General features: G+C 38.0%; 1 protein-coding gene across 10 annotated transcripts in view; it reads left to right on the forward strand.

The window, feature by feature from the left end:
* The window catches only part of LOC132590756 (PHD finger protein 14-like), a 169,138-nt gene that overhangs the window by 12,779 nt on the left and 142,129 nt on the right, over positions 1–14,230 (forward strand). For all 10 annotated transcript variants that reach the window (XR_009556765.1, XM_060263671.1, XM_060263675.1 and 7 more), the window contains exons 4-5: positions 5,795–5,939; positions 12,882–13,041. Coding sequence is in view for 9 of the 10 variants with exons in the window: in XM_060263671.1 (XP_060119654.1) it covers positions 5,795–5,939; positions 12,882–13,041 (305 nt within the window). In the remaining variant the exon portion in view is untranslated. The remainder of the gene's footprint in view (positions 1–5,794; positions 5,940–12,881; positions 13,042–14,230) is intronic.

Here is a 14,230-nt window from a genome sequence, read left to right on the forward strand (position 1 = left end):
TGACCTGAATGGCTCAATCTTTTCAATATGATCTACTTTTCTTTTTAAAAGTCCTTGGAATTTGCTTGGTGTGTCTTGTATTCACATCTATCCATTCCCATGTTAAAGAGGTGCGTATGTGACCACTTTAATGCCCACTTTCCTACATGTGTGTTCAAAATATAAAATGATAATATTTCCACTTGGTCATCAGAGACCAAAATATAGCATTGTTTCATGTAAAGATAATGATGGAGTCGGGCTTCTGGAATGTAATGTAAAAAAGTTCTCTTTTGTAGCAGAGTTGATTAAATATTTCTAGTTTTGATGACAAACTCCTCTTCACCATGTTTCTCCTGCCACATTTTTCTGATAACTTATAAATGAAACCACTGTACACAGTGCTGCTGAGCTTATGTTATTTTTGAATGATTACTTGCCTACCTTGGCCTACCATGTTGTCTAGTTTTATCTAAATATTCTGATGAATAGAAGCATAAGAATACTTGACCTTTTCTGATAAATACATTTTCATGTAGTCATGATCAACTTGTCCTAGTGATTTCAATGGAACTTAGGCATAATCAACATTTGTGGGCTGCATATGCTGTCTGTATCTTCATAGACAACTGTTTGCAATATGTACAGTGCATCTTATATTGGAAATTTTTCATTGTATTTTGCTACTGTTGTGAAAGCTAAGTACATTAGTTGTTAGATTTGAAATGCCTTTTATTTGTCACAGTTAGTGAAGAACACAAAGCCTGAGACCATTATACAGGCTAAAAATAGACAGATGTAGTCTGACAGTATTGTGTTCCAACAGATGAGTTCCTGAATGTTTTACTGTAGATTACTGTCTTGTAAATTGTGTAGACTCATTTCAATTACATTGTATATTTTCTTTGAAACATCTTCATTATATTTATCAACTTTAAAAAATCTAATTTAAGTGGTAAAGCAACTAACGTGTCCAATGCTGAAATTAGAAGAAAACAACCCTGCTACCTTGATTTGTCATAAGCCTAGATTCCCAGCCTGACTGTCCCTTTCTTATACTGGGACAAAGTGAGCTGGGTTTGTTATTCTTTTTGTTGTTGTTTTTTACTTTGAGCCTAGGGAAGTGTCAGAAGGAAAGTACTGCACATTCTGTGGTGTATTAAAGGCTCCAGGAATGGCTATACTAGAGACAGATAGGCTAAATGCTAACTCGGGTGTTCCAGGGAACCATTATTATACTGAGTACATTAATGACCAGTTGCACATCCTTTAGGATAGGCTGCTGAAGACCAGGGTGGCAAATCTGGCCCCAAAAGTCTTCCCACCTTATCCATCTCTCCCTTCACAAATACGGATTTGTATGTATCTCCATTTTCTGGCAAACTGAGCTGCAGACACCAGGCTTTCTTGACCCTCACTTCTAAAGTATGAGTGTCTTAGTAGAGCCTCCTCACTTAATTACTTCCACATGAAAATGAAGATTTAGGTAGTGAGCAGCTTAGATGCCCATAGATAGAATTTTATTTATTTTCATACTTGGGCATGGGGTGGGAATGGGATTGCTGTTTTAGAGTCATAGGATTAAGAGCCAAAGAGCTACTTAGGTTCATGCAAGCAACTTGTACTATCGCAAAAGAAATTTGATAGGGTTCCCCCCCCCCCGTCCTTTGATGACACTTATGACATAAACTGCTTGCTCAGTGGTAAAACTTGACAGTCATGTGATCTGGCTTGTCCTGATATGCTGTTTTATTTTACAGCACATTTTTCTCCTCTTACTCTTGACTGTAATGTCTTTCATAATTATTCAGGGAGTAATCAAATTTTCAGTTTTAGTATTTTCATAAGTTTCAAGCTTTCACTGACAAATACTTGGGTGGATTTGCTATTGATCTTTTTAGTCTTTATATATGCCATGTTTCCAAAAAATGACAAGAAACCTCATTTTGACATCTGCTACTCCCTCTATTACAAAATCTGGCTTCAGAGCAGCAGGGTGGAGATTCACTGGGTCTCTGCAGGTATTACTGATTTATTTTAAGAAGCTGTGGGTTAGTTTTATATCAGTATCAATCCAAGCATAGACTTAAGATGGCCCATTTGTAAGTTAAACATTTATTTGATAATAAAGTCAATATGCTCAAATTCGCATATGATACTACATCAGGCTACAAGAGATTTACTGAATTAGTGTTTCCAAAAACTCTTACAAATGTTTGAACTTGAATTATTTTCTGTTCTTGTATCCAGAAGATTAATAACTTTACCAAACCACTAGCATTTTTAAATGGTTTTCCTATTCCAGAGGGGTAGCCGAGTTAGTTTGTTGTAATGAACAAAAGGAGCCTTGTGGAACCTTAAAATCCAACAAATTTATTGTGGTTTTGTGGCATCTGGTGATGAAGTCTCTAGCCCACAAAAGCAAATGCTGTTCATTAAGATGTCATAAGAATCTGTTGTGTTGACAGTATCCATGCTGGTAACAGTTATGTTGTACTGGTATTTGTGGGAAAATAAGATCATCTCTAGGAAAACAGTGCTGAATATTAGATAGTAGAGAATGGAACTATGGAACAATGACTGGAACATTATATTAGTAAAGAACCAAACCCTTGAAAATGTAGCATGCATATGGAAACAAATAACTTTGCAGTTACATAAATTCATGTATCAGTTAATTTGGTCTACGATTAAAATTACTACTTAACACTGTTGTGAAGGCGTAGAATTTCCCCTTTCAACAGCTGACCACCAGTAGTGTTTCAAACTATATTGAAACTTCATTCAAGGATTAAAGCAGTTGGCTCATCCTTGATGTAGTATTTGGAATGCACTTTTGCTATAATAATATTGGCTGAGAACTTAAATTTGCAAATTTGTGATCTTGTAGTTTGATATAGTGGATACTTCAGTGTTTCGTCAAATTATCTGAGTGCAACAGTCTGTATTGTTTTCTTCTTCCAAAGATCTTGCAGTGGTATTTTAGTAATTCCAGATTTTACCTGGAAGATGCTTAATGCCTGCCTTTAAACACCTTCTGGATGAACTTGCCACTTTGGAGTTCACCCACGGCATGGCTAAGTTGCAAAAGGGATTAAAAGGGACCATGTTCCCTTTAAATCCTCCCCCCTCCATTGGAAATAATGGAGAATGGGAGCATCTTCATTTGAGCCTCATAAACTAGACCCCCACTCCAATCTTTTTGAAACTTGAGGGGGGGGGTGTTGAGGAGAGGCACCAGCAGCTGTGCTACAAATTTAGTGCTCTAACTCAAACTCCACACCCAAGACCCAGATACCCCTGGATTGATTTTCCATTTTATGGGGGCTATATAATGGAGCAATAAAATTCAGGTTTCCTGAGTATTTTCTGAATCCAAGCACCATGGCAATATTGGGATTAGGGAATATCAGGAAATACTGATATTGGGGGGAGGGGGGGTTCAGTATACCCAAACTCAGAAAATACTGATTTTTTTTTCACCCCTACCTGGCACCTCTCCATGGGTTAAGGAAGTGAGGTCTTACAGCCATCCTCAGACAAGGCAAGGAGGAAGGTAGGAAGTGAGAGTATTTGTCTGGCTAAGATCTGAGCCAGAGAAGTATTCTTGGAACACTAATTTTCTCCAGATATTGAATATGAGAATCATAAAACTGCAAAGTTTTAAAGTGAGCCTAGTAAGTTCAAACATTAAAAGAGTTACTAGTATTAAGAGGGTAGGAATCCAAGAGAATCTTGGTGCAAACAAAAATATGTGATGAAATGAGTTAATACACTGATGCAGCATGATGAAAAATGACTTTGAGGAAATCGATATTTATAAAAGTGCAAATTTTCAAAATAAAAATACATCCTTTATTATAATCCATTTACTACTTTTGTAGTACCCCTTTCTCCCTCAGATTGGAAGCATATCGCACAATTAAAAACAGTGCAAATAAGGACAATATAATACAAACGACAAACAGAAAATATGATTGGATTGAAAAGTTAAGGCCAATGTACTTCAAATAGTGTAGAGAATATAGTGAGTAATTCAGTGAACTGCCTGCAGTTTTAAAGACATGGTGCCTTTTCCTTGTGTCTTTAAGGCATTTTTACAATTCTACGGTTAAAAACATACAAAGTACAATAAAATCAGATTGCGCCCCCCCATTTATGTGGCTTAACCCCTTAAAAGCTCTAAAAAGTAAAACAACCCAGAGCACCTCCTAAAAACTTCTAAAAGTGGTTTCCATTTTGCCTCCTCTTGGAGGCTGTTCTACAGTTTACTATTGAGTGTGAATGGTCTCTAGTAGATGGCCAGTGGGCCACTTTAGGGGGGAGTAACTAGACAGGGGCAACCAGAAGACCAAAGGTGGCATACAGGGACATTTGGGGACAGATTTGTGATGTCTAAGCCATCAGTAACTTAACTTTAACATTCAGCTCTTTTACTTGAACTCTGAAGTAAATAACCAGCCAATGTAGCTGTTTCAAAATAAGCAAGCTGTGTTCCTGGATGGATGGATGGATGGATGGATGGATGGATGGATCTTAGCGACACCATCAGTGGATCCAGCAACATCAGCTATACCATCTCAGGTTCATACTGTTGCTCAACCTCTAGTGTGATTTATGTCATCACATGTCAGCAATGCCTTTCCACCCTCTACATTGGACAAATAGGCCAGTCCCTTCGACAAAGAATAAATGAACCGAAGTTTGACATTAGAAACCACAACATTAAAAAAACAGTGGGGGGACCTTTTAACCTTCCAGGACATTCAGTTGTTGACCTTAGAGTAGCAGTTCTCTTACAAAGGAGTTCCAAAGAGAGATTAGAAAGAGAGACTGCTGAATGGCAACTGATAATGAAGCTCAAGACGAGGCATCCTTCTGGGCTGAATTGAGACCTAGGTTTCCTGTCTCAATACCAATACTGATTTCTCTATGCCTACTCACCCTCTGCATATCATACCTAAATCAATTATGCCTGCTATAGTCATTCATTTACTGTTTTCATTTGCCTGCTATTGTCATTTGGCAGCTGAAATCATGCCACTCTCCAAGATATATGGACAGATGGACTCACGTTCTAGTTGTATCTGAAGAAGTGAGCAGTAACTCACGAAAAGCTCATACCCTGCCACAGATTTTGTTATTCTTTATACTGCTACTGGACTCTTGCTCTTTACTACTACTACAACAGACAGATTAACACAGATACCCATCTTGATCTATTCCCTGCTAATAGTCATGTTGCTGTATTCTCAACCAGTTATTGTTACTGGGTAGCCTTCAAGGATAGCCCAATGTAAGCATGTTGCAATAGTCAAACTTGCATTTGTTTGAGCAGGTTGGCTAAAAAGTAGAGAGTTAGCAAACTAAGTGAAGCTGATAGAAGGCTCTCTTCTTCACTACTGCATCATCCTGCTTTTCAGACAGCAAGGTGGGACCATGAGCACTTCACACCCAAGCTTTTAACTTGTTCTGCAGATGCCTGTGGAGACAAATGGATCCAGATCCTTCCAAAACATCAGCCTTCCTAGCATTAACTCAGTCTTGTCTGGACTCAGCTTCAGCTTGTTCTGCCTTAGGCACTGGACCACAATCCTCAAAGTCCTGATTCAGAGCCAAGATAGACACATCTAGGAACTTAGATAATGAGATAGAGAGCTGGGTGTTATAAAAGGAATAACACAGATATGAAGTAAAGGCATTCAGGAAAAAAGTAAATATATCTGCATTGTAAATGTGAGTTTGCAAGCACAAATATTTGTGTAAGTTTGTGTCCTTTCCAATATAACAAGTGCACCTTTATTTTTCATAATAGGACTCGCTGATTCTTGAGAAGTCTCAAAACTGGACCTCCCAGAAAATGGACCATATTATGATTTGCTGTGTTTGTCTTGGGGACAACAGTGAAGATGCTGATGAAATAATCCAGTGTGACAACTGTGGGATAACAGTGCATGAAGGTAATTATACTGTGATGTTGATCTGCAACAAATACCATTTTTAAAGTAAAATAGGATCAAGCCTAATCAATGCCTTATAATTGTTTATACATGCCTTATGCATTTACTATTGATTTTTAAAAATATTAGTCACCTAATATTACAATCTCTGTGTGCCCACTCATTCTCATACTGTGTCATTTTAAAATAAAAATTATGTATATGAAGTTATAAGCAATTGTCCTATCCTGAGTCAGCCCAAGGATATGCACAGGTAAAGTCAACCTCGACAAACAGCTGGGTTTCAAAATTAAATATATTGAGCCAAGCATAATGCTGACCTGTTGTTGCTTGATTATCTTTCTTGTGTTTAATTCTCCTACTAAATTAAATATAAGCTATCAAAGATTTCAGGTTTTCACGGCTGGTAACATCATTAGGATTTGTAGAATCTTTCGGGCTCAAGTGCCGTGTTCTACAGGAGAAAGTTTTTCTTCCAGACGTTTCGTTCTCGGCTGTGGAGAACATCCTTAGTGGCGTTGCAGCCGGAGCAGGCGCTCTGACCTTCTTGGCTGCTGTGCATTGAGTGAGGCCAGGGCTGCTGGAAAGCTGCTATTTCTAGGCTGGAGTAAATAAGTAAGTAAGTAAAATTTTATTTGTATCCCGCCCTCCCCGCCTAGGCAGGCTCAGGGCGGCTAACAACATTTCATAAACATAAAATAATAAATATAAAAACTTTAAATTTAACCATATAAACTTTAAATTTAACATCCTTTAAAAACCAGTCAATATAATTAAAATTATATAATTTAATTTAATCTGACAGTAATAATGGCATTTTGACGCTAATTTCTGTCAGTTTGCATAATTTTCATGATGACATAGGTCCTTAGACAGGACCGTGTTGGCGGACCCTTGATTAATAGCATTATTCAGCAGTCCGTGTATGCTAATTTGAAGAGGGTGGTCTTGCAGGCCCTGCGGAACTGATCAAGGTTCCGCAGGGCCCACACCTCCTCAGGAAGCTGATTCCATAGGGCAGGGGCCGCGATTGAAAAGGCCCGTGCTCGGGTGTTCTGAAGCTTGATCTCTTTCGGCCCAGGGATAGCCATCTTATTTTTCCCGGCTGACCTCAGTGCCCTCTGGGGTTCATATGGGGAGAGACGGTCCCTCAGGTAGGCCGGTCCTCGGCCATATAAGGCTTTAAAGGTAATGACCAACACTTTGTACTGGAGGGGGTGTGGTGAAAGGGCAATAGGTTTGTGGATGCGCCCATTGTTTGGTGGGGCTTCTTGGAAGGGTAGTGATAAGGAAACTGGCTGTTGAATGTGACCATTGTTCTGTGTTAATTGCTGGGAGGGTTGGTAGGGGTGTGTAGAAAAGCTGTTTATTTATCCATGTTCAAACAAAACAATGTCATATTATAAGATGAGGAGTTCTAGAAAACACTCAAATGTGCATAAAGGGTAGCCAAGAAGGGTAGCCAAGTAGCAAGGCTCTTGCTTCTCTTCAGCTTCACTCCCCACCTTGTCCACCTGAAAGTTAGTACCTTTGCATTGCACTCTTCTGTGAATGTCCCCCCCCCCCCCACGGTGCCATGTTTACCAGTTTTGAAGGATTTAGGGTGGTAGTGGGTTAGCCCCTAAATCTTTAAGTTTTGGAATTTTTCTGAAATTCTGGGTTTGTCCCCAGATTTCAAAAAAGCTCTGCCCATTATGGTTACCTCCTTTCAGTATTCTTTGATCCACATGTTGGGGCTACCCAACCCTATTAGAAATATGGTGAAAAGACTGGAAAGCATTGTGAAAAGCTTTTGTTTGGTGTTATTTTATAACATTCCCTGTATATCTAAGGTAAACTCTTTATACTAGTGCCTGGAGTCAGTAATGAGATTAGTGAGGATGAATAAACTGCAATTTAGTTTAGAGAAGATTGAGTTGTTAATGGGAAATGATCATGGCGATCTTTTTGTTGACCTTCTAAGGGTGGGTTGCTCTGCCCCTGAAGATCAGGCTTAACAGTTGGAAAAGTCTCCTGCAACTTGCTCTCAAATAGCAACTGTTGTCCAGGAGCACTTTTTTTCAGATTTAGTCTGCCAGCTAGGCCTAGTTCTGGTAAATGTGATCTAGGTACCATAAGTCATTCCCTGGTAACTTCTACACAAGGTTGCTGTAGTTAGCATTACATGAGGCTTACTTTGGAAAGTGTCTGGAAACTGCATATAGTCTAAAAGAAATCTCTTAAATCCCCGCTAGCTGAGGAACATGCAACTCCAGTTCCAAAACAATTGTGCTCATCACCTGTAAGTTTCCAGATCCAATTCAAATTGTGGGCTGTATTCTTTAAAGCTCCAAAAGGTTTGGTCATTGGTTATCTGAAGGTTATGCCTGTGTCATGTTTGAACACATGAAAGAAGCCTATTAAGAGAGTCTTCCTCATCAAGTGTTGTGGATGGTAATCAGAACCGAGAGCCTTCTCTATTATAGATTTTCCTTTGACCGTAAAAACTTGGCTGGATACTTCACTTGCTGATCAAGGTCTTCTTTTTGAAAAAGCTTTTATTACCTATAACTGCCACTGATATGCTTTCTGTTGTAGTTTAGTTGTGGTTTTATTGTTGCATTTTATTTGTATGCATTTTTATCTTTATTGCAAGTAAGTTCAAGGTACTTTTTGTGGTTGGAAAGCATAGTATAAAATTATTATGTTCCATTCTTGGCAAAGTGATGTTCGGCTGAATGTGTCTTCTTGCCTGATTCTTTTTTATTTATGGTCATACATTTCTAAAAGTTTATTAAATTTATTAAGTATTTCAGAAATGGTAAGTAAAACCGTTTCTGAAAACTAAACCAGTTTAGATGAATATGATTTAAAATACACAGGCATTAGCGTCTTATATTATTTTCATTAACTTTAAAGTATAGGTCTAAGATACTGTTCATTTGAAGATCATCTGGATTGTCCTGCTTCCTTGAAGTGTAACATCATCCAGACTACAGTGCACTCAGTGAAAATGAACTGCATTAATTATAGTTCCATGGTGTTTCAGCTAAATGCTAATGGACAAAATCCATTATCTTGGATTTACTGTTACCCCCCAGTCCATCCCACACTTTTCCCATGTACTGGCTGATTTGATCATATATCTAAGTTTATTACTTTCAACATGTAGATTGATGTAACTCTGTGTAGGATTGCACATCAAGAAATTGAAACCAGGGTGATGCTTTGCAGCTAGAAGTGTTCTGCAGTAAATTCTGTTCTGTGAGACCAAATAAGCCAGTTGCAATTGGCAGGATTGTTGTAAGAAGCAAAACCACCACAAAACTCTGGTCATCATTGGGAAGTTTATCATGCACTTGGAGGCATCCCTGCTTTATTTTCTCTGCTAAATGATCCCACTCAGACCAGACTGAGGTACGTGTGAGTAGAATAGTAAGGGATACAGTTTCCCACCTGTCTTTAATACTGTGTTACAAAACCTCCACAGTATGAACCTGTCTGTGTTGTTTATAGTAGGGCTCTCCTTTTTTTACATACAGTCACCCTAATCATAAGAGTAAGCACTTTGCTAGTTAAGATATTTAGAACACTTTTCTGGAGAGCCAGTTTGGTGTAGTGGTTAAGTGTGCGGACTCTTATCTGGGAGAACCGGGTTTGATTCCCCACTCCTCCATTTACAGCTGCTGGAATGGTCTTGGGTTAGCCATAGCTGTCTCAGGAGTTGTCCTTGAAAGGGCAGCTGCTGTGAGAGCCCTCTCAACCCCACCCACCTCACAGGGTGTCTGTTGTGGTGGGAGAAGATATAGGAGATTGTAAGCCTCTCTGAGTCTCTGATTCAGAGAGAAGAGCAGGGTATAAATCTGCAGTAGTCTTCTGCAGTCTTTTTAAGATTTGGTCACCAAATGTTCTCATACAGTGCTTAGTGGTGATGTTGTTCACTAAATCTGGAAAAGAATTAATTTTTAAAGTGTTCCTTCATTAAGAAACATGCCCTTCTGTGGGTAAATGAAGTTTTAAAAAATAAAATCCTTATGCTCAGTTTTGTCACTTTAAATAACTGCTTTTATGCCAAGATCTTCTAACTGGCTTATTATAGCAGAGCCCTCCTAATTGTGATGTCAGTCCTACTGATGTACTGATTGTAGTGTGTCTAAAGAAAAATGTCTGATATGTATCATAGCATATGACGTAAATGATGGTTATTCACTTGATGGAAATTGACCTTGGATTGTTGTTATTAATTAAAGACTTGCCACAGGTATCCTAAAATATTTTGCTATTTGCTTATTCTGATGCCCTCATTGTATACACTGGCGCACATGCCCATAAGGGTTTATTAATTTGGAACCTTGGCCTGTAGTAAGAGCCATGCTCTGTGTACGCCTCTTTGGAATTCTAAGATCTTTCTTCCCTTTTCCGTCCATTCTTTGAAGCAGGCCTGTTTGTTTTCAGGTGGTGTTTAGTATATTAGTTAAAAACAAAATGCAGTGTGTAAGGAGAACATAGTAATCACTTCAAATATTGCAGCATTTTCTAATACATTGTGCATGAAGACTGGCAACTGAAGTAAAGAACATTCATGTGTGCAAATTAAGAAAAATGACTTACTATCAGAAGATCTAAGATTGTACCAGGCTACAATTACACAGAATTATAGAATATAACCCTTAATAAGTCATTTTGTAGCACTTAACAAATTTCTGAAAATTACAGCTTCCCTTCGCAGAAGGCACCAGTTGTATGGTTATAGAAAGAATGCATAGACAGTTTCTTCCATTGCTTTCAAATGAGAAAGTATATTTTCTTCAGTTGTCTTCAAATGAGAAGGCGTATTTTCTTGTGATTGTGGAATAAAAGTTCACTAAGAACAGCTTTCTGTCTCTCCCATTATACATAAGGCTGTATATAAACAGTAGTATTATCAGAGAACTGATACAGAGATGCTAGAGGTACACCATTGCAGCTACTTGGTAACCATACCCATTGATATTTTTCAGTTCAGCTAATCACTGGTCAAACAGATATGGCAGCTAATTTGGTCACATAACATAATGTATAAGAAAAACTGAACATGTATACCTTTTGAAGGTCTGTGTATAGTTTTTAAAAAAGCAATATCTATCCACATCCAGTCTGTGTTTTTACGTCTCTTGCTGTTGTCAGTCTGAATTGCATTGATGGCCAACTGGTGGTTTAGTGGGTTATATATTTAAATGTAAATATATTTAAATATAAATATTACAGATTGTCTGCTTGACCAGTATATGCAACTTAACTAAATAGAATGTGTGTACCTTTCAGAACAGACCTTCTGATCCTTATTTTAGTTGATACTTTATGGTAATATGTTGATACTTTTGTTCAAGTAATAACTATTATTCAGAATCTTTCCCAGGCAAACTCTGTACAGTCTGTTTTGTTGTTGATATGATAGAGATGTACCAAGCACTATTGCATGGACTGGGTTGTGGACTCCTGAGCATGTGATAGGATGGGAAGGCAGGGTCTCCTAATTATTTGTAAAACTGTATTGATTGCTTAAATTTGAATATTAGTGACACCATATAATGTACTATTTTTTTCTCTTATTACATTAGGTGGGAAATATGTGTGAGAGCTGAATTGCTTTGTCTTTTTTAAAGTTCTTATTCAGTTGAATTATTTTAATTATGAGCTATATATTCTGCTGTTATGTTGCTTGGGATTTCTGATTGAATATCATGTACGATGAAAGACAAGTGCTTTTCTTTGCTTTAACTGTTGTCTTCTGTTCTTGCCAAAGTGCTTTCTGATATTTTTGAAAATAAAAGGTAGATTTGCAAGTAATTGGGGCATCCTCACACATTTATTTGTTTAGGGTGTTTATAGGTTGCCTTTCTACCCATATGGGTCCTTAAGGTAGCTAAAAAATCTAATTTATAACATATAAAAACCAAAATTAAACTATACAATCAAACCAAATATCAGTCAAAATCAAATATCACAAAAGTTAAAATAAAAACATCAAGACAACACCAGAGATTATAAAATATTGTCCAATTAATTTAAACTCATTCAAAGGAATGTAAAGGAAGTCTTCAGTTGACTACAGACAGCCTGTAAGGGTAGCATTGATGCTTCCTACTAGGAGAGGTATTCAGCAGTTTGGCGTAGTAATTGGTTCTGCTAAGGCTGGTGGCTGCAGGAAGGCTCATCATCCCTTGACCTCAGAACTGTGGCAAGCTGACAAACTTTCCTCTTCTTCCAAGGTAGTTTGTAGAATAAAGGTCTATAATCTCAGCTAGATCCTTAATTATGGTTTGATTGGAAATGATTTAAACACATTTTTGGTTTAAAAAGGCCTGACCCTGTTTTAAATTTTAGAGATTCTGGACCCACAGGTATTTTAAAAACTTTAATTTCAAATATTCATAAAATCTGGGTGGAACCATAGCTGAAAGTTGTTCATAAAAATTAAGGTTGGTGAGATCGCTCATTCCCCCCTCCCCCCCCCCAAAAAAGAAAAAACTGATTTTAAAATGAATGAAGATTAGGTTTCTTTGCACAAAGCTTACATGTTTAGTAAAAACTTGCAGTTTTAAAGCACCATGAATGAGCAAGTAGAATATACAATGAAATCAAATTTTAGCATATGATTTTACACTTGAACACATAGATGATTAGTGTTTCTGCAGATATGTTAAAACTAGTAAATCATTTCAGGTACAGGGGTCATTTGAATGTTTTTATGTCTGTTGACACACAGCACTTCCAATGCCATTCATGGCACATTTATGAGCCAGGCCTGCCACTTACCATGGATGAGCATGCTCAGTATATTACATAGCCTTCAGAAATGAAGGAAACAGTATCCTCAATGTCCTTATGCTCTCTCGCTTTCCCTACATCCTCTGGTTCCTATAATTAAATCTCTTGGCATAACCTTCAATTTTGATTAGTGTGAATTTCTTGCATTCCTAGGTTGTTATGGTGTTGATGGTGAAAGTGATTCTATTATGAGTTCTGCTTCAGAAAACTCCACTGAGCCATGGTTCTGTGATGCTTGTAAATGTGGTGTATCTCCAAGCTGCGAACTCTGTCCCAACCAAGATGGAATCTTCAAGGAGACAGATGCTGGCAGGTTAGTTTAAATGAAATACTAGTGTGATAGTCAATCGTTCCAATCTTGTATACTCTCCACTGAGCCCTTCTGAAGAATCAGATGTAACTTCTCTTACCTCTGAGGAGCAGCTGAGAAAAAAACAAGCAAGAAACCATAAGCACTTCCAAGTCAGAACTTTCTTAGGGTAACTACAGCTTAGCATATTGATCCACAGCAATACAGTTGCAGCTACCAGTAGGTTTTTGAACAGTTACAAATACTAGATACAAATTGGGGGCTTGCAAGGAATCTGGAGAGGAGTAGTTTGAGCCCCCTGTCCTCCCCTTGGTTTCTCCTCTCCAGTGTTCTCTTTCAGAACCTAGAGCAGTCTGTTCTCCCATCCCCCTTTCTTAGCTGATCTTCATACTCTATCCATTGCAGAGTATATTTAGGCCTAATCAAGCGAATGCATATTGTGTGTGTGAGTTTAGGGTGTGTGTAGTTAATTTACAGGGTAATTTCTTTTGCACTGCTGGGGAAGCCACTCAAATAGGTAGAGACTTGTCTCTTACCTGTAGGCAGTGTTCACTCTAAGCTGAGTTAGTGTTCGCTGGCTCAGTTTTTTTAGCCTCTGGCTCACGCGTTTTTGTCTTAGTTCAGGAAAAATAACCCCAGAGCAAGCTAATTTATGCATTAACTTACAACTTTTAATGCCAGTAGCTCACAAAGTAGGATTTTTGCTAACAAGACTCCACAGCTTAGAGGGAGCATTGTCTGTGGTTGCCTCTTTTACACAGTTTTTGTCATCTAGACACTGGGTAGCTTATTTTCTATTAGATATATAGATGTTTTAATGCATTGGAAAAAAAATCTGAAAATGACAGTAGTGAAGCACTAATTGGAACATCACAAAGTAATGAACATGCATTTGTGTTTGGCAGAACTAGGGTTGCCAGCTGCCTGGAGAACAGAGGCTTAGTGTTATGCCATGAAAAGTTTTAATTGCCCATTTCCACACAAAGTATTTATATAAAGGACATGACATTTTTCTCCAGATCTGTTAGCAGCCCTAGGCACAAATGACAATCTGTTTTGTTACCTGATAGATTTATAGCACTATTTTGATAACAGTCCATTGACTTCAATGGATTTAGAAGAATAAAGTAGCGATGTTTAGGACTGTACTGTTAATCCAAGTGGCATCTCAGATTCTCCATCTTGCTACAAC

Source organism: Heteronotia binoei, unplaced genomic scaffold, assembly GCF_032191835.1.
Source record: "Heteronotia binoei isolate CCM8104 ecotype False Entrance Well unplaced genomic scaffold, APGP_CSIRO_Hbin_v1 ptg000654l, whole genome shotgun sequence".
Lineage (NCBI taxonomy): Eukaryota > Metazoa > Chordata > Lepidosauria > Squamata > Gekkonidae > Heteronotia > Heteronotia binoei.